Source organism: Nyctereutes procyonoides, unplaced genomic scaffold (assembly GCF_905146905.1).
Source record: "Nyctereutes procyonoides isolate TBG_1078 unplaced genomic scaffold, NYPRO_anot_genome, whole genome shotgun sequence".
Lineage (NCBI taxonomy): Eukaryota > Metazoa > Chordata > Mammalia > Carnivora > Canidae > Nyctereutes > Nyctereutes procyonoides.
Genome location: NW_026575140.1, coordinates 44,864,382 through 44,884,522, shown reverse-complemented (window position 1 = coordinate 44,884,522; position 20,141 = coordinate 44,864,382). Strand labels below are relative to the sequence as shown.

Genomic DNA, 20,141 nt, shown 5'->3' with positions numbered 1-20,141 from the left:
GTGCTTAAATGTAAGCTTTTATAGGATAATTGCATTTTTTCAGGTTGTAGTGTTTGAGGACAGTATTATTTATATAGTTTTTCGTTGACTTAAATAATTATGACACTAATTAGAGGGATTAAAAATATTGATTCCAGCCTTTACCTAAAGACAATTGATTTACACCAAAAAAGTATATCTAAATATCTGTTTGCCATCAGATTGAACCCTTAATATTCTAATATTTATTATACACTATGACACAGAAGATATCTATATGTGTGTATATATATATTTATATTTAATTTTCATATGGAAAACTACCTACTGAATTTTGTTTCATTCTAATTTTAAATCCCTGTATTCTGCTATTTTTGAAAATACGTAATGAACAGAACTCATATTTAAATGAATTGAATAATATAAGATTCAAACCTTATTCTTAAAATATTTCAAACCTTAAAAATGTTTGATGCTATATAAGGCATAGAGCATCTAAATTGCAATCTTATATATTTGGGGTTAAAACAATTGAAAATGGGACCTTCTGAAAATTAAGTCCTTGTGCCCAGGAGCAGTTCTTGGGGTTTGGAACATCTTCCCAAAACAGCTTTTTCATTCTACGAAGGATAAACAAAAAATATTCATATTGAAAATGTTCACAGTTAATGCATAAACTAGAAATTAATCTCTAGATCAGCTATTTCTCAGTAGAATATGATTCATTTTCACATGCTATCCCATGAAGATTTCTACCAACATTATATCTAGATCAAAGTTAATAATCTCTATAATAATAAAATAACCAACATTTATTGAAAGCTCTGTGCCAGGCACTATGCTAAAGGCTTTATGTGGATTTCTTCTGGAGAAATAATATATTAAAAGTGGCCATCAGGGCACTTGGATGGCTCAGCTGGTTAAGCATCTGACTCCTGATTTCAGCTCAGGTCATGACCTCAGAGTAGTGAAATTGAGCCCTGCCTCAGGCTCCATGTGAAGCAGGCCCAGTGAGGAGCCTGCTTAAGATTCTCCTCCTCTCCTTCCACTGCTTTCCCCTCTCCATTCTGTCTCTTTCTCTCTCTCTCAAAAAAAAAGGGGGGGGGGGGAGGCATCAAGAGTTTCAGAAACAATTCTACTTGATATAGCCCCATCAGTGCACTTGACTAAAAGGTATACTCAGATTCTAAAATCTCCCATCAATTTTTTTTGCTATTAGACAAAAGTTTCTGCAGAGATTTAACACGTTGAAATAATTTCATAGGTCTAAGTCTTTCGGCACATGGTGATATGGCACCCTGCAACCTGAAGAAACTCAAGGCCATTTGCCAAACCAGACAGGCTGGGGAACCACACACTGCTGATTTTTAAAAACTGGAGTGCTTCCTAATCATAAATGAACTGACCACTTCAGCTAATCTTCACCGCTCAAAGTCCTTAACCCAAATAGTACAGCTCTAAAAGCCATTTTTGCCATCTCTGAGAACATACTGCCTAGGATTTCCTGTTATAAGCTTACTATTTCCTGAATGTATTTACATTTAAAAAATGAATTTCTTCCATGACGTTTGTGTTGTGCCAGCAAAACAGAATGTGGTTTCCTGAAAACAGGTCTTTTCTTTTTAGGCCATCTTAATTGTATACTGAATAACACATAAATGTATTTAGGATACTTTAATGTTTCTGATTTGGGTTTAAAATCAAGGTTTAAATATGCTCAAGGGCTTGTGTCATAAAGATTCATTACAACAAGTACAATACCTTTGGTGTGATATTAACAATGTTCCAAGCAGTAAGATTGAAGAGGAAATAATTATCAGCAAAATTACATATAGACCTGCATCATTCTGGTGTTTTTCAATATCATCTGAAAAAGAGATACAATTCACATGATTCAGAAGCTTGAGGGAATAATAACATCTTTTTGTATCAAAAATTACAGCAGACTTTTTCTGATTTCACCATAAGTCTGTATTACCTTTAAAGATATAAAAATAAGAAAAGATAAAAGTATAGTTATGATCACATTATTGAAATCATTATTTTATGCAGAATTATGCTTACTGTAAGTTAGCAAAACATTTTTTAAAATTATTTTTTGCTAAAAAATAAATAAATAAATAATTTTTTTTTTTTTTTTTGCTAATTCCATGTGATCAGTTTAGGTTATATGAGTCAAAGTGCCAATTAAAGTTGTTTTGATGACTCTCTGTCTCAGGATCTGCTTCTAGAGAAGCCAACCTTCAACACCTGCCAATCTCTACCTTGTTTGCTCCACACACATTGATCTTGCTTTTCTTGAGCCACCATGCATGCTCACTCTTCAGAACCTTTGTACTTGCTATATCCCTTTGCCTAAAATGCTATTCTCTTTTGGTACCTGCATGGCTTGACTTAAATGTCACTTACACAGAGAAAAAGACCAATTCTGGCCATCCTAAGTAAAGCATCACATTTTATCATTATTTAAAAAATATTTTATTCATTTATTCATGAGAGACACACAGACAGAGGCAGAGACATAGGCTAAGGGAAAAACCTTCAGGGAGCCTGATGTGGGACTTGATCCCAGGACACCTGGATCATGACCTGAGCCAAAGGCAGATGCTCAACCACTGAGCTACCCAAGTGCCCCTAAAGAATCACATTTTAACTCTATCCTTTCATCTTACCTTTATTTTACTTCATGGCACTTATTTTTTATTATTATTAAATTAGTCCTTTTATTAATTATTACCAATTGCCACTCTTATGTTATTTATTTTTCATTGATTTTGGGGTTTTTTTGCGCCCAAGTAATTTTTTAAAGTTTTTATTTAAATTCTAGTTAGTTACCATGTAGTGTAATATTGGTTTGAGGAATAGAATTTAGTGATTCATCACATAACATACAACACCCAGTGCTCATCACAACAAGCATGGCACTTCTTCCACTCTGCCATTATATTATACATGATTTATTTACTCTCACTCACATTCAGGCACTAGGTGTTAAGTTCTGTAAGGACAAAGACTGATATTTACTATTCAAGTCCCAGTTGTGCCCAGCCTGTATGTGTCAAATAATAAATGAATGAATGTTTATAATTATTTGAATTCTAAAACCAGGCAAAATATTTCTCTCTTGAAACTTCATTATTAGTTTGCTTGGATTTGAAGATAATTTATGCAATAATCACAAAATCAAAATGTTGATATTCTATTAAGATGAATCAGGAATTTAAGGGGCACAGTGAATTTACTTCTATAACTATTTTTCCAGTTTTATTTTTAGAGGAAAAATGTTTCCTTTAAAAGACTGATTAAAATTTAAAGGCTCCTAAGTATGTACCCCAAAACATATTGTTTGGAGTAGATGCATTTATATCAACAGAAAATTACTATTTTTCTAATTAGTCTTTCTGATGATATGTTCTATTATACTACTGTACATTTTCCTTTATTTTGTTTCCATTAATTTTTTACCCAATTTGAGACTGAAAATTTTAATTTTCAGTACTACCACCAAGGAACCCCATACCCTTACTGTCACTCCTTAGCACATCTATGTAAGACTCTGGACTCATCCATGACTCCATTGAAAAGAAAATAAGATGGTAATATAACTGCTAATTGAGTGAGAAACTACACATCTGTGTAAAAAGAAACCAAAAGGAAAATTCTTACCTTGGGTAAAACTATTAATTGTCTTCGGTTTCCCTACTCCTTCCATAAATACTGGGTAAAGACTGAATTGATACTTCTCAATGGGGATAAAATGATCTGAGGAGAAAAATATATTAAAGGGTCATTCCTACTGAATTAATATTAACATGTGAAACCTATATAAAAACATTTTAGGTGACTCTCCTATCTTTCCAAACATAGAAATAAGTTATTTATGGATTGAAACTGATGATGAAGAGAGTTTCAAAAACAACCTAAGCAATCACATTCTCCAACTAATAACAATAATTTTCAAATAATTTTTGAAAATATTACCCAGAGACAGGATATTCCAATTATCAAAGGCATGATCCAATGATACCCAGTTTGATCAAGCTCACAGTGTATGTTACATCCATTTTCCCTTTCCAGGACAATATGCCCTACCTTCTTTCCCATATCCCCAAAGCTAGCAATATTCCCCTTTCATAAGCATTTAGCTTACTTATTTTCCCCCATTCAAGGCAGCTAAGAGACTGAGTCTTATGAAATACAAAGAAGTGGAGGTGGGGGCCAGGAGTCCCCTTGCTTATCCAGGGGTCCCCCTGTCAGGGGGACAACCATCTGTATAGCAAAGTTCAAAATGAATCAATCAGTGATGTATCATTTTTACAAATGTTAATGATATATAAATATTCCACAAGGGATAAATCTCTTTGAAGCCTAAATTATGTATTTCCATGGTTTAAAGAAAAGCACAGAGACTAACCGTCTGGACAACAGTAGTAATGAACTGAATCTAGTTCTCTAACAATCATTTCTATTTGCCCTGATGCTAAATTCTAGGGTCTTTGGAATGAATAGAAGTAAAAGTCTCTGGAGTGATATTGTATAATAGGGTCATAGCAATCGTTAGGTGCCCTACTAAAATGTTACTCAGACTTGGAGATACTGTATTGTGCACATTTACTTCATATTTTAATCACTTCCTGGGGCAACCAGTTTACTTTGGGGAGTTTATGCTGCCTACATCACTAAGTCCTACATTTGTATACCTTTAGCCTGGCATTCCCACTCACTGTTATTGGCATTATAAGTTGGTACACAGATTTGGGAAAACAATTTAGTGGTAGATAAAAAAAGCCATTAAAAAATAGCCTAGAAAAAAAAAAGTAAAGCTGGAAGCAACAAAAAAGTTCTCAAATAAAAGGATTAAATAGACTTAGGAATAAAATGCTGTATGATCATTAAAAATAATGGTTAAAAGGATTGGGGAGAAAATAGAAATATGTTTGTGGTATATCAAATGAACAAATTAGAAGAAAAGTGATAGATGATATGATTACAACTGTGTAAAATATTTTAAAACGATCAAATGAGGGCAGCCCGGGTGGCTTAGTGGTTTAGCACAGCCTTCAGCTCAGGGCATGATCCTGGAGACCTGGGATCGAGTTCCACGTCGGGCTCCCTGCATGGAGCCTGCTTCTCCCTCTGCCTGTGTCTCTGCTTCTCTCTCTCTCTCTCTCATGAATAAATAAATATAATTTTTTTAAAAAAAGGATCGACGAAACAGAACTGAATGTTTATTATAAAGTGATAGAGGCAGCCCCGGTGGTGCAGCAGTTTAGCGCCACCTGCAGCCCAGGGTGTGATCCTGGAGACCTGGGATCGAGTCCCACATCAGGCTCCCTGCATGGAGCCTGCTTCTCTCTCTGCCCGTGTCTCTGCCTCTGTGTGTGTGTGTGTGTGTGTGTGTGTGTGTGTTTCTCATAAATAAATAAATAAATAAATAAATAAATAAATAAATAAATAAATAAATAAATAAATCTTTAAAAAAAAAGTGATAGAATTATATGTGGTAAGATGGTACCACATCTATATTTTATACCAGATCTATATTTTTGAAGTTTTCGTTAACTGGCTATCCTATTTAAATTAATAATCACTCTCATGCCAATCCATAAGAGAAACTTATTAAAGCACAGCAAACTTACCGTGGATATAATACTTTTTCACAGATGGAGGGATCCTAAGCCATTTGATTTCACTGTCTTCATTAAGAATTTTCCACTCAGTAATAAAATACGTCAGATAGTAGTCACTGGGTGTTAGCGTCCAGGAAAGAAGCACACAAGTGCTGTTTAAAGGATATGCACTGAGTGACTGCACAGTATTTACTGAGGGGGAAAGAAGGAAATTTGTTTTTAAATTCAAAATTAATTTTAAAAAATCTAATACATTTGAGGCACATATAACCTATTGGAGAAAGGGTAAAGGAAGAGAAGGCTAAGATCTACATCAGTAAATATAATGCAATTATTTTTATACCACAGAGTCACATATGCAGAAAGATGTGGGAACATATGCCATGGAGGAAAAACCAAAATGGGATTTTTTTTTGGATAGAGGCAAGAAAGTTGCTCTCCACTGGAATACTGCACAAGCCTATTCACCCTCTCTACTTCCTTCCAAACTCTTCTCTCCTGCTAAGAGAGTTGAGCTTTCAAACAAATCTGATTATTTAACACCCTCCACAGAGTCCCATGTAAAAGCCTCCACTGGATCTCCACATGTGAGGATAAACTGCCTATCATGTCTGGGCCAAGCCTCAGGCTACCTCCCAGCCTTTCGGGATTTTCTGCTGGTTTCTGAATGGTTTCTGAATGCTGAGACTGTTACAGTTTTTCTCACATTGGAATTCCCACCACCTAACACAGTGGAACAGCCAATAAATATTTCCAAAACATACTAGTTGAAAATATTTTAAATGTAAAACATTGCACAAGTGCTATGGAACTTACAAGAAGCTTATGACATATGTACAAAAGTAATCATAATGTAAGGCAAGATATAAAATACCTTAAGAAAGGTAGGAAGCACCTTGATTTAGGACATATCTCATTAAAGCAATAAGCAAAGACTTCATGGAAGAGATTAGTAGAGGTACAGAAGATTTGAATTTTTCATTACAAAATTATACTCTGAATATGTAATCCAGATTAGAAACTCCTACTAAAGGTAGTTCTCAATTCTCTAATTAATCAAATATAACAAAATTAATGAAAGAAGGTTCACCACTCGTATTAAATGAAGTACAGGTTAATTTTCAAGTCTGAGCAATTACTTATATCCATATAATATATAATACTATTACATATATGTAATAAATATAACCCACACATGTACATGTACTTATTTATACATATATATACACAGAGAGAGACAAGGAAAGAGATTGATTTACATACATTTTCCATTGATCTAAAAGGTTTAAGTAAAAAAAAAAAAATAAAATAAAATAAAAGGTTTAAGTATCAGATTTGCTAGAATATTCTCATTTATCATAATACTATTTCAACATGGTTCTATCACATGAAGACTCAAGGACCATATTACATCATCAGGGTACAATCTGCATTGCTATTTTTCAGAAAAGAAGAGTCTCTCAGATTCAGAGAATTGCAGGTTTCTTGGAGATCATTTAGAATGGGAGGATTATGTAAAGATTAAATACTGAAAGGGGCATAGGTTTACTACCCTGCATCCTTTCTTACCTTTGCTCATAGGCCATGAGAACGTTAAATTAAAATTCACAGAAGAAGCACCAATTGAATTGACAGCCAGAACTGTAACAGAATGTGCTTGCTCTGTCCACAGGAAAGTGAATTTAGTGTGATTTCCCACATCTTCTGACCATGTTCCATTGCGGGAAGTATGATGTTTTACCACATATTTTCTCACACTGCACAATGAGTCATTTTTCATCAGAGGCTGTAGTAAACATAAAAATTGATTAGTTTAAGGGCTCCAGTGCTTTTTATACCAACCAAGCTCATGAACTCTTCTTATACATTCCCCACTGGGAGGCAGGGTCAGACCAGGACAAGCCCTGTCTAGTTCAAGGCTGAGGGATGGGATGGTGAGGTAGGATAGGATCCCTCTCTGACCACTGATGCAATAAAGGCATCTGGGTGGGTATGGAACACAGGAGATTTATTTTCTTCCTTTTAATTTTTTCCCTTAAGTCTCAGAGAATAAATCATTTAAAGATAATTAAGTATGGATACAATTAGGAAGAAGTTTCACACTAATGGCAAGAAGTTTCACACTAATTTTAGAGAAAAGAGAGAACAGCAAGGAGTCAAGAGTTTCCTCACTGAAAAAACAAACAAGGAATAACACTCTAGTTCTATAAACAAGAAAGAGCTGAAAAGATGTTCATCATCATTTATGTTAATCCCAGTAAGATTTATCATTTGGTTTCTTCTAATCTGTTGCTAATTCAAGTAGCAGAAGCTATCAGAATCGTGTATATTGATCACACCCCAGAATTTCTGTACCATAGTTTAAAAAAATCATACCAGATCACTGATGATTCCAGTTTAAAATATATGCCTAGTCCAATTCTGCTCTTCCAATCTACAGAGTATTAACAATATGCCCCACTTGCCACATTACCATCACCTGTTTCAAATAAGATTAAGGGCTTTCAGTCCCTTATAAACCTACAGAAAATGACTCTCTACAATAAACTGGAACAGTTCCTCTCAATATATTTTTTTGTCACCAAGATTCTTCTAAGTCAAAAATAATAATAACAAAAAAAAAATACAAACACATATATGTGTATCCCTGCAGGGTGTGTAACATCTATCCCTGGGTAGGTGAGGAGTAAGATTTGAGTAAGCATAATCCAGTCCAGCCCTACATTTATACAGATCAGGAAACTGAGGCTGAAGAGTCTAAGTGATTTTTACAAAATAATGCTGACCGAGCTCTAATATGTTCAGCTGAGAACAGAATGAAGTTTCCTCCCTCTGTGCCTGGGCCCCCTCCTCGTAGCTCTCTGCAATCATATCTCACAACGAAAACGAAATATGGGGCGGCAGAGCCTAAAAATGACAGGATTACGAACAACAAAGTAAATCTTTCATGAGTATAAAAATTAAATTTAAGAATAATATAAAAAGTAGGAATACCTTCCAAAGTAAAGTAACATTTCTCTCTTTTCGGGAGGTATCTTCATCAATTATTCTCCAAAATTCAGGTCCTCTGGTAGGAACTGCAAAACGACAAGCAGCCTAGGTTGTATACATGTTTTCGGAAGGAACGTTTTTTAGTCATATTGGAAACACACCCTTGTGCATTTTTAAGACACATTTACAGAATCTCTACAGACCTTTTATATCCATGATGACTGTGTAGGCTGGACTACTCCAATTACTCCAATATCCCAGCCCATCCAGCCTCTTACAGCGCACCTGAACAGCATAGACTGCACACAGCTCTGGCACCGGGACACTGGCAGATTTCGATTTTGCATCATACACTTCATACATCTGTAAAGTAAGGCCAAACATTAGACTAATCATTACTATCACCTACGTAGCTAACAGGTCCTGAACTGCATTCTACGTACAACCTTAATACTATGCCAAAACTCAGAGAGAACTGATGTTGTGTTTTCTGGCTTGAGAAATATTTGTAGTAGGCTTGGATTATGAGTTTCTTCAAGTTAAGGATTGTCTTAGTCATCTTGTTCCCTTCTCAGGACAAGATCTGGACTGGCCTACAGGCAGCCTCACTCTCCAGTCACTCTTAACTCTGCTACTAATCTCTGTCCACTAATCCTCTAGCCACAGAAACTCACAGTAATTTTAACCTAGTGGTTACATAGTAGTATCTCTGATATTTAGTCTCCTCAATAAGCTGGTAAACTGTCACATTCCTTTCAGCTAAAATCTTTATTACCTAATGACATAGTTAGGGTTCCTTCTATTTCTGGATCTTCTCAGACTGCCATCTAAAAACTGATGTGGCCAGTCATCACAGCACGCTTACCACTATGGACGTGATTTGGGTTGTTTGATTAAAGCAGCTTCTTCCAAAAAAAGTACCTCATTGAACATGCATGTACTAAAGAATATTATTAGATGTTAAAGGAAAAAGGGTTCCTTAGTAAAATGAAGTTGTGAAACACAGGATGAAACAAAAGTCACAAATAAATTCACAAATGCTTCTTTAATGCAGGACCTCTCTGAATCTTTAATATGTAACATAATGTGATTCTGTACTAGGAACACTTAGGGATGCCGGGTTTCTTAAGTTGATTCAGCCATGCAATCTTTTGTGGGATCAATGTTCTGTCACACTCACTTTGGGAAATGATGGATTGCGGGAAATGTCATTCCTTAGAAGAGTTAGACCCTAAAGCAATCTATTTAACAAAAATGATTACAGAATACAGGAAGATGTACTTTTATGTCAATAAAATAAATCTTATGCAATACAGTTATTAAAATAGTTGTAAGAAATAACATTTAGTGAGGCAAGCTAAAGACATTTCTAGGTAAAAGGTACCTTCCACTGTACTTCTTTTCCATTTAAGCCGTAGCGAATCTGGAACTTAAGATTATTCTCTGGAAAGACTGGCTTTTCCCAAGATATTTTCAATAATCCAATTTTTACAGTAATTTCTGCTTTCACACTGGATGGAGGCAGCGGTTTCACTAGAAATTTTAAAAATAGTATAATGTAACAGAAATTTAAACAGTGACAATATCTTTAAAATGTCACTATGATGTTAGAACTTTGATACTCAATAGTTATTTATTTACTTACTTATTTTTTAAAAGATTTTATTTTATTTATTTGACAAAGAGAGTGTGTGCACACAAGCAGGGGGAGTGGCAGGTAGAGAGAGAGGGAGAAGCAGGACCCTGGGATCACAACCTGAGCTGAAGGCAGATGCTTAACCAACTGAGCCACTCAGGTACCCTTATACTCAGTATTTGTAAAGCAATATCTCCTTCTCAAAGCTTTCTCATTCATTATCTCACTTGATCTCCTATAATTTTATGTGACACATAAAAAAAAGGATTATCTCTATTTTGCAAATAGATTGATAAAAAAAATCAATACATTGACCATGTCACTCTGCAAGTAACAGAAACTGAGCCGTTAGTTCTGCATGCAAAAGATTCCATACTGAACATATAAGTATCGATAGCATACTCTGTTCTACATAGAGCTTTAATAAAAGGAAAAATATAACACACATTGCATTCATTTCCACATGTGTGAATTTCAAACAGTTCTACTATTATTAAGTATTTCTAGGCCACGGTCAAGATACTCTTATAGAGTAAAGCCCTGGTTCTCTATCATCTAAGGAAAAAGGCTTTTGAAGGACAGAAATAGAGGCAAAGATGATCAGAAGGGTAAGAGCTTTCAAAAAAAATTAAAAAGAAAGACAATAAGCAAACTCAACGTATTTGGGAACTAAATGTCCCAAAGTCCCAGAGTACACCAGTGTGAACTCTGAAGCTTTGGACTTCATCAATAATACCTTAGACTGTTGATAACCAAAATCCCTAAACTTTCTCATTACTATACGAGTTCTCATACTTATTCAATTCTTCACATATGAAGAAGACATTCTTCACCAACCAGTAAGATGACACGCATTTTGTCTCCTGGAAAGATAATCCCTCCTCAGAAAAAGTATGTATGTTTGAGAGACACTAAGATTGTACTCAACTGAATCATACAGATGTCATATGGATATAATCCATGAATATCTAGTTTACGGAAAGGATGCTTAAAGTACAAGAGTTTGCATGATCCCCACAACACACACACTGGGAAGGTAGGAGGAGCTTTTCACATTTTATGGGTGATAAAATAGTCACAGAGCACTTACATACATGTCTAGCCCCTGTTCACAAAGTAGTAACAGATTGAGCTGGCATTTGAATCTCCACATTGTTTTCTAGTACTAAGTAGTTAATAGAATCAAACTCCTTATTGTAGTACTGAAATTGAAGAATAACATTGAAGGTTTGGATAGCAGATAGAACTGAATCCATGTTGCATTTGTCACATCTTACATGTGAGATTATATCTGTGCATATTTGTGGAGTAGAGAGTGGTAGGAGGGTTTTCTGCTGTCCCAAGATGTTCAGTTACAGAGAAGTATTGCTTACAGTAAAATCACTTTAAATGTAATCAAACTAAATAGCATGGGTGGGGGGGCAATGTGGAGAATCAATTAATTGGGACTCTATAGTGATTTTTAAAACCGTAACAATTATGATTTTAGGCTATATTTAACAAAATATAAGTTTTAATTCAGATGTATACTAACTATTTGAAAATATAATGAATCAAATATTGATTTCTGGCTTAATTTCTCAACAAAACAGTATATAGCACCAAAAGATATCCTTTTACCTCTGTTGTATAGTCATAAATGGGTCATTTCTCAAAGATTTCTCAGCAATATTGGAGGAATATATTATTTATTTCAAGAGCTCTTAACTTTGAAATTAACATATCTTTTTAAAAGAGTAAAGTATCATGATGGATATCATCATCCTTGATCTATTTTCTCTTCTTCAGACTTTAGTTATTTTGAATCCTTCTGCATCCTACATAGCCTCACAAATTAAACCCTTGGGTTTACTACTCAGATTACAAAATCCATCACAATACCCAAATTAAATTTTTAAATTGAAAACACCAAATGTTTTCACAAGTATATTAGGAGAAAAACAAAGCACTGCATCACTTAGAATAATATTACTGCTAAATTTTATTCCTAATGACCAATATAACTCACCAGATTATATGCTGAAAGTATTCCTATGGCAATAATATTGTGCTATATGTAACTTTAAATAAAATAAAAATGACATAACTTTGTAAGATTGCTTGTCTTCTCAATTCCACTGTAAACATGAAAAAAATGTTTAAATATCGTGTGATCAAAAAATGGTAAAACACAACAGTTTCCATGAGTTAACTTGAATCCAAATCTGCTAGTAAAAATGAAGACACACAACACAGTTTGACATACCCACGGAATCAGGAACCACACACGTTGGTGAAGAGTCAAGTGAACCCAAAGAGTGATTGATTTTAATCCACATTGTATAGCCGGATAATAGAAAGATTGGCTGAAATACGCATTCATAAAAACCATCCCTCTGCAAATGGCAATCTTTGGGTTCAGATATGGGATGAATAGATGGAACATCAGAACAATAAAGGCTGCTCCTTAAAAGATATGAGAACAGTCAGTTAATATACAACATTGATGAAAGCAGTAAGATATTTGAGAATACCATAGTGTCTGTTCCATCTAAAATAAATGTTCTTAATGGAAAGGCATTTCTGGATTCCCAGCTATACCACAATTTTATATCTGTCCCTAAAAATAGACAATAAACCTTTAAATATTTTATTGTACTAAGTGGAAATGCAAATAAAATAAATGGCATTGCTCTAACAAGGAGATAAGGATCCAATTAGAGGTAGAACCTACAACACTTTGAAAGTTAAGCTAACATTATGCATAAGTGATGCCATTTTAAATGTATAGATCACAAGTATTACTGGGAACATTACCAATTGGTGTCCCCTTTGTTGGGAAAAAAAAAGATAAATCCCTTACTCTTTAAATAGGAATTAAATTCCACCACAAATTGAAGACATAAATGATAGTAAAATATAGATTAATTGATAATGTCCTAATATTTTCTAGTTCAAAGCAATATGATGAAAATAATACCAATTCTTGATTCATATCTGAATCATATGGTTAGATATATAACACATTTTCTCAGAGAAGAAAATTAAGAAAGTAATTTTTTTAAAGATTTATTTATTTATTCATGAGAAACACACACAGAGAGAGAGAGGCAGAGACACAGGCAGAAGCAGGCTCCATGCAAGGAGCCCGATGCGGGACTTGATCCCAGGTCTCCGGGATCACACCCCGGGCTGCAGGTGGCGCCAAACCGCTGCGCCAAGAAAGTAATTTTTATAACTGTCCTGATCCACACTCTACCCAAGAACATACAAAGCATTTCTCTTTTTCTTTGAAGTAGCCCTGCTGTCACTATTTGCTCTGAATATGGCATTTAAATGGTTAAAGTTGCAGTTACTGTTTCCATAAATGCTGTAAGGAGGTTACAAGAAAATGAAAAATGTATATTCTTCTGTTTCTCGTTTTCCATTTTTTGTGACATTTTTCCTGCTCACCTCTTCAAAATTACAGTCATTGGGGTGTGTGCCTGAATGAGTGCTGGGGGGTGGGGGGAAGAGAAGAGAATAAGGCTTGAAGAGTCCTCTGAGGGTAAGAAGAATCGTGACCATGTACCGAAGCACAGTTAATACTCCACTTGGAACGCAAAGGTTAGTGTCTTTGTCATCATGACAGCAACAGCCATTTATTGAACATTTACCCGCAGAAATTCTATCAATTATAATTAAATGAAATATATCATTAATTCTTGCAGAAATCCTGTAAGTTCTATTATTCTCTCCAGGTTACAGACAAGGAAATCTAAGCTTAAAGAGGTTAAAACACCCGCCTGAGTACATGCAGGGGCCTCTGTAGTTCTTCTGTAAATGTTAGCAAGATAAATGATGCACAGAGCTTATGTGATGGTCATCCACAAACACCTTTTTTAACGTGAAAAATGTCATGGAAAGAAAGTAAAGACAGATTATAAAAGTAAAATGGCATCCCATAAATATTCTATTGATTTTAAAATACTCATATCAGGTAGGATGAAGTTAGCTATTACTCCCATGTAAGAAATGTAGAAATGGCCCCAGTTTTTCTAAGGCTACAAAAGAAAAGACTGGTCACTTTAGGAATAGAATTCAGATTACAGTATTTGAGGAAGGGGATTTGTTTTTCAAGTAGAAAACTTAGATTTTAAAAATAAATGAGGACAAGTGATACAAACTGGAAGACCCCCAAAACAAACACAAATTAAGACAGGGTGTTTGAGAACAGTACACATAACTGAAAACCACCATGAGAGATTATAAAAATAAAAATGTATCTACTGTCTCCTAATCAAGAGTGCTATTATTTCAGATGATACTATAGGAAGATGATGCCTTGAATTCTTTTCAAAACAGAGAAGGGTAAAAATAAACAAGCACAAATTACTTTTTATTACAACACTTTACTCCTTAATGTTTCTTTCTTAATCTTTTTTACTTCTAAAAGTATTGATATTATCTCTCACAATCTTTGCACTACTACCTCTGGCTTTTTTCCAAAATATTAATCTTAAGCAAATGACATTGGACTTCTATAATCATTGCTATTCTCCTCTGGTCAACTCTCTAAGTCAAATTAAAATGTACAGAAGCCAGTTTTTCCTGGATTTCATTCTGTAGTTAAAATGCAATTATGGGACATTAATCAATTATCAGAAAAAATAATTTGAGGTAAAAAACTACATTTTTTACCTCAATGTGGATTTTTTCAAAAACCACCAATTTATTTAATCCCTCAAATGTTTTCCAATCAAGTAGATTCCATCTTTCTCTTTCAGGAAGAACATCTACTAGAGGACTGTTATGATGATATTTCTACTGAAAGTCTTATCTCACCATAGCCACAGAAAAAGAAAACAGCAAAAACAATACATACCTATGATACCTCAACTGCAAAGTACTTCCCTCGAGTGATTGGATTGCATTGGTTGACCATCTGCAAGTCATTTTAGTTAAGTACCCATCAGTTTCACATGATATATTGATATTGACATCTATTTAAAACACATTAAAATATTAATACAAAGCAAAAACATCAAACAATTTTTAATGAAAATCACATTTCCTTACATTATCAATGGGACTCTAATATAGGGCCCATCATAACAATTTGCTTGTGGAAGAAAATGAAGAGAAGTTCAGTATTCTTACCAATCACGTATAATTCAGCATAGCGATGGTGGCATTCCTGCTCCTTGCAGCAGTACACTGCATCATAGGTGAACTTCCCTCGAGGCTTGGTCGCATTCAGATTTGGAAAAGTAACTTTGCTAACACGGTCACCCACCATGTTATACTGGCTTTGAGGAATTTTCTCAGCTAAATTCAGCCACCAAACAATCTTTTTTGAGGAAACAATCTTGTTTTCACTTTTATAAATGCAGTGAAAAGAAACATTAGACCCGACACTTGTCAGAATTTTAGGTGGAAAGTATATGACATCTGCAGTAAGAGAAGAAAGGGAAAATATCAGAGGAAGACCAAAAACATCCCATCATCCCATAAGGAATTTACGCTATGTGAAAAGATTCATAATGCATTCAAAATCACACTGCCCAAAATAAAATGAGTGTACCAAGAAACTGTGTAACTGTAATTGTCTGGTTATGGAATTGCAGGCACTCCTATTCCCAAAGGACTTGAACATCAAAAATATCTTCAGTATTTTCTAAACATACAGACTTATTATAAAATATCTTTTAATGCATAACTGTCACTTGCTAATTGATAGGCAGAAAATTCATTCAAATAAATATAATTTAATTCCACTATGACACGTTTTCCATCATACTCTACATTAAGAATCAGTGAAATTTAGGGCAAGTTCTTGAATCAAATCACTATAAGGCAAAATCCTGAAGAATAAATGGTGGTTGATATTGTTTCATTTGGATATATAAAAATTTTAAATAAACAGGTAGAGTAGAGAACTAGCCTTAAATAAGAAAACCAGTTAGGGATATGTAAAATCAATGCTGCACCAATGCACCAAAACAGGAAACACTGTGAATACTGATCTGTAATATTTTAAGTTAGTTAACACCAATTTGCTGTGGTTAAGGACAAAGGGAACCAATATTTTTCTGAAATATTATTTTTAAGGCCTCTATACTATTCCATACTACTTTTTCCAGACCCCTATTGTTGGAAACATAGCTTGCCTATAGTTTTAGTTAGAAACAGAATAAAAGGTAATGATTGTTTACACAGAAGAAATTATTTCTGCTACAATGCATTATAAAAACAGTATATTTCAGTTGTACAATTTAAGGTAGGCCATTTTCTGATGAAAGAATATGAGTATCTGTTTTCATTTATATCGTCTGGATTGCCCCCAAAACAAAAACAAAAAATTTCATTGGTTTTTATTATTTAAGTTTTTTTTTATAGTAAGTCTTTATATTTACAACCTATACAAAACATTTGTACTTTGAATGTCTATAGTCAAGCATAAACAGGAAAAATTTTAGTAGCATGAAGTCACTGGCAGAAGCCAGTCCATTAGATTTTTAATCCTAGCCTAGGGTGGCACTCAGGCTTCACTGGGACAATGCTTACTACACACATACCTAGCACAGATCTGAAGATCATTAACCTACCTTCAATATGCTACACATCTCACTACTGAACTGCTTCAAAAGTCTAATAAGAGTAATTTTTATCTATTTTTTTATTTTTTAAAGAGTTTATTTATCTCAGAGAGAGAGAGAGAGAGAGAGAGAGAGAGAGCAGGTACATGAGTCGGGGGTCGGGGGGTGGTAGCAGAGGGAAAGGGAGGAGCAGGCTCCTTGCCAAGCAGGGAGTCTAACACGGGGCTTGATCCCAGGACTCAGCGATCATGACCTGAGCTGAAGGCAGACGCTCAACTGACTGAGCCATTCAACCATCTCTAATTTATTTTTTTTAAGAGTATAAATAAGATTTCAAAAGTTAAGCTGAATCTTTTAAAGATACTAAAAAAGGCATTTCATTTCAAAATTGAATGCCTAAGTAAGGCTTAATTGAGAAATACAGTTAAAGTCATAGTATTTGGCATGATTAAATACTAAAATATTAGCTTAAAAAGAAGAAAAACAAGTTATTAAAAACTTGATTTTGTAAAATCTACATTGAATATATAGAAATTGGTAGGAAGTAAATGTTAAATATTTGATTTTCAAAATAGTATAAATGTATATATATTTTATTCTCATGTGAGATACTATACAATATTTAATTTATAAAATAAGAATTTTCTTCTTATGACTAAGAAATACTTTTGCAGAATCTACACTAAGAATTTCATTAAAAGAAATTCTATTGATATTAGTGAGTTACTTACATGAACATAAATCATGTGTCAAAACATTTTAAAGTTATTTTAAAATGTGTTTATTGGGACGCTTGGGTAGCTCAGTGGCTGAGCATCTGCATGATCCTTGGGTCCTGGGATGGAGTCCTGCATCAGGCTCCCCGTAGGGAGCCTGCTTCTCCCTCTGCCTGTGTCTGTGCCTCTCTCTGTGTGTCTCTCATGAATAAATACATAAAATCTTTAAAATGTGTTTATTATAGTGCCAGAAAATAGATTTTTAAATTTTCAAAGCAGTTTTCCTATTTTTCTTCAAGGGGAAAATATTTTCCCTAATGCATTACAAGCAATGTCTAAAACGAAATGTAGAAATTGTTTCTCCTCTCCTTTGGCAGCACAAGAATACAATTAAGAAACGTATTACAGGAAGTCAGCACTTCTAAACTTATTTTCAGCATGCAGCATAACTAAAGTACAATATTCTTGGACTTCTTAAGTTCTGGTAAGGTCCTGGATTTTCTTCAGAGTCCAAGATCTCCCAACAGCTAAACAAAGAATCTAGCCAATTCATTTTCAAAAAATCCATAGGATTGCCTTGATTAAAAACTGTCAATGCTTCATTAATTGTGCACTTGGTAGAGAAAGCTTTGATAAATCAATGAATAAAAAGTAGTAGCTATAAAGGTACTGATAATTAGCATCTGTTTGCTCTGGCAGCGATACACCAGACAACCTCTATTCAAAACAAAAAGCAAAAAAAAAAAAAAAAAGTCAGTAACATCCAAATGTTCGGAAATGAATAAAGTAGGTATGCTAATTCATTCTAAATAAGTTAGTGCCTCAACCTTAGAATGTTTCTGTTAGGTGGATGCCATTGTAGGACCCATCCGTCGATAACAGAGGATAATCCAACAATATTAAATACCTAGATTTAAGAGAGAGGGATCCAAAAAGAAGTCCAAAAGAATAGGAAGCTCCCAAGTTTGGAGAAAGATACTTCACTGGTGCACACCATCCAAGAACAAGCCTCCAGTGCAGTGAGCACTGGGAGTATAGGAACTGCTCTAAAGGCAACTCAGCAAACCTAAGACCTGAAAAACCCAAGCAACACTGAAACCTCATTTATCAGGAATCATGAAGGAAATGAGGTGTTCCACTGAAATGCTCTATGTAATTAAGCTTACTGCTTATTAGTTCCCAGGATCAATTTTTAGTGACACCGGAAAATGCGCCTACATATACATTGTGTACCTCATCACTGTATTAGTGCGTACAAACATGAACGCTAGAATGAGACTGCCAGCTCTAGACTTTTACAATTAACCTCTCTAAATCTTGATTTCTTTGTTTACAAAAAGGAATATTAGTACCTATCTCACAGGGGATAGAAAGGATAAAATGTTAATATATGTAAAGTACTTAGAGCAGTGCTTGAAGCACAGGAAGCACCTCATAACTATCTTTATTGTTATTATTAGTATTATTATTCAGTAGGGAAGTATGAATCTAGTTATACCTTTTACCTGTGATTCAGTACCCACGTATTACATCATTAGATTCTTTTAGAATTTCCCTCTTCTTCAGTCAGGGTAGGTTTCCTAATCTAATTAAGAAGTAAAATTTAAAAAAAAAGAAGTAAAATAAAGAAGAAAGCCATCTTCTTGTGAAAGAGAAATATTTCACCAGATGGTACGTAAAGACAGAAAGCCACAGGCCACTCAGAGTGGGAGTCAGGGTTACTTCCCTCCTCTGCCATCCACTTTACCCCATCCCACTATAAAAAGCCTCCATTGGACATTCTTTAAAAGTTGATGTTGCAATTCATTCCTCTTTACATAATTCACAGCTGCTCATTAAGACCTATTAATCAACAATAAATCACTGAAGGTAGAAAAAGTGACCTTCCTTAGAAAAATTCCAGAAGCTGAGGTGTCGGCGCACACATTGTGATGTTCAATAATTATCTGAGGAATCGTGATGAGAAATCCATGTCTTCTAAATCCATTGACACAAGGTTCTTGACTTCCCTGGTGAGAACCAATCCTTCTTATTGCCTAGTACTTTGTTAACTCTTCTGACAACCTTGCTCATACAATTAGTTATGTATCATGTCAACCTCTCACCTTCATTAGACAGAGATTTTGAGTATTGAGATTATGGATTTATAAACTATGATTGCAGATACTATTTATTGAGTGATTACGAAGGATTAGGCACTGCAGTGAGCACAGTAGGTACAAGGATTCATTCTATCCCTATAAGAATGTTCCTATTTTGCAATTGGGAAAATTGAGGCAAGGCATAGAAAGGTTAAGAAACTTTTCAAATAAGTGGTGGGGCCTGAAGATCTATAATATTTTGTCAGACTCCAAGTCAGTGCTCTTAAACCACTAATGCTACTGATTCTTTGACTAATCAATTTTTGTAAAGATTTTATATATTCATTTGACAGAGAGAGAGAGGTAGAGAGCACAACTGAGAGGAATGGCAAAGGGAGAGATAGAAGCAGGCTCCCCACTGACCAAGAAGCCAGATGTGGGTCTCGATCCCAAAATCCTGGGATCATGACCTGAACTGAAGGCAGATGCTTAACTGACTGAGCCACCCAGGCAGCCCTGATCAGTGCTTTTTAAATAGTAAGTAAACAATA

General features: G+C 34.7%; 1 protein-coding gene across 5 annotated transcripts in view; it reads right to left on the bottom strand.

Annotated features, from left to right (window-relative positions):
* The window catches only part of LEPR (leptin receptor), a 92,633-nt gene that overhangs the window by 19,011 nt on the left and 53,481 nt on the right, over window positions 1-20,141 (bottom strand). For all 5 annotated transcript variants that reach the window (XM_055305886.1, XM_055305890.1, XM_055305889.1 and 2 more), the window contains 11 exons: window positions 15,355-15,645; window positions 15,080-15,197; window positions 12,482-12,681; window positions 9,985-10,133; window positions 8,804-8,963; window positions 8,604-8,686; window positions 7,179-7,395; window positions 5,619-5,801; window positions 3,646-3,741; window positions 1,741-1,846; window positions 524-599 (listed from right to left, as the gene is read on the bottom strand). In XM_055305886.1, the coding sequence (XP_055161861.1) occupies window positions 524-599; window positions 1,741-1,846; window positions 3,646-3,741; window positions 5,619-5,801; window positions 7,179-7,395; window positions 8,604-8,686; window positions 8,804-8,963; window positions 9,985-10,133; window positions 12,482-12,681; window positions 15,080-15,197; window positions 15,355-15,645 (1,679 nt within the window). The remainder of the gene's footprint in view (window positions 1-523; window positions 600-1,740; window positions 1,847-3,645; window positions 3,742-5,618; window positions 5,802-7,178; window positions 7,396-8,603; window positions 8,687-8,803; window positions 8,964-9,984; window positions 10,134-12,481; window positions 12,682-15,079; window positions 15,198-15,354; window positions 15,646-20,141) is intronic.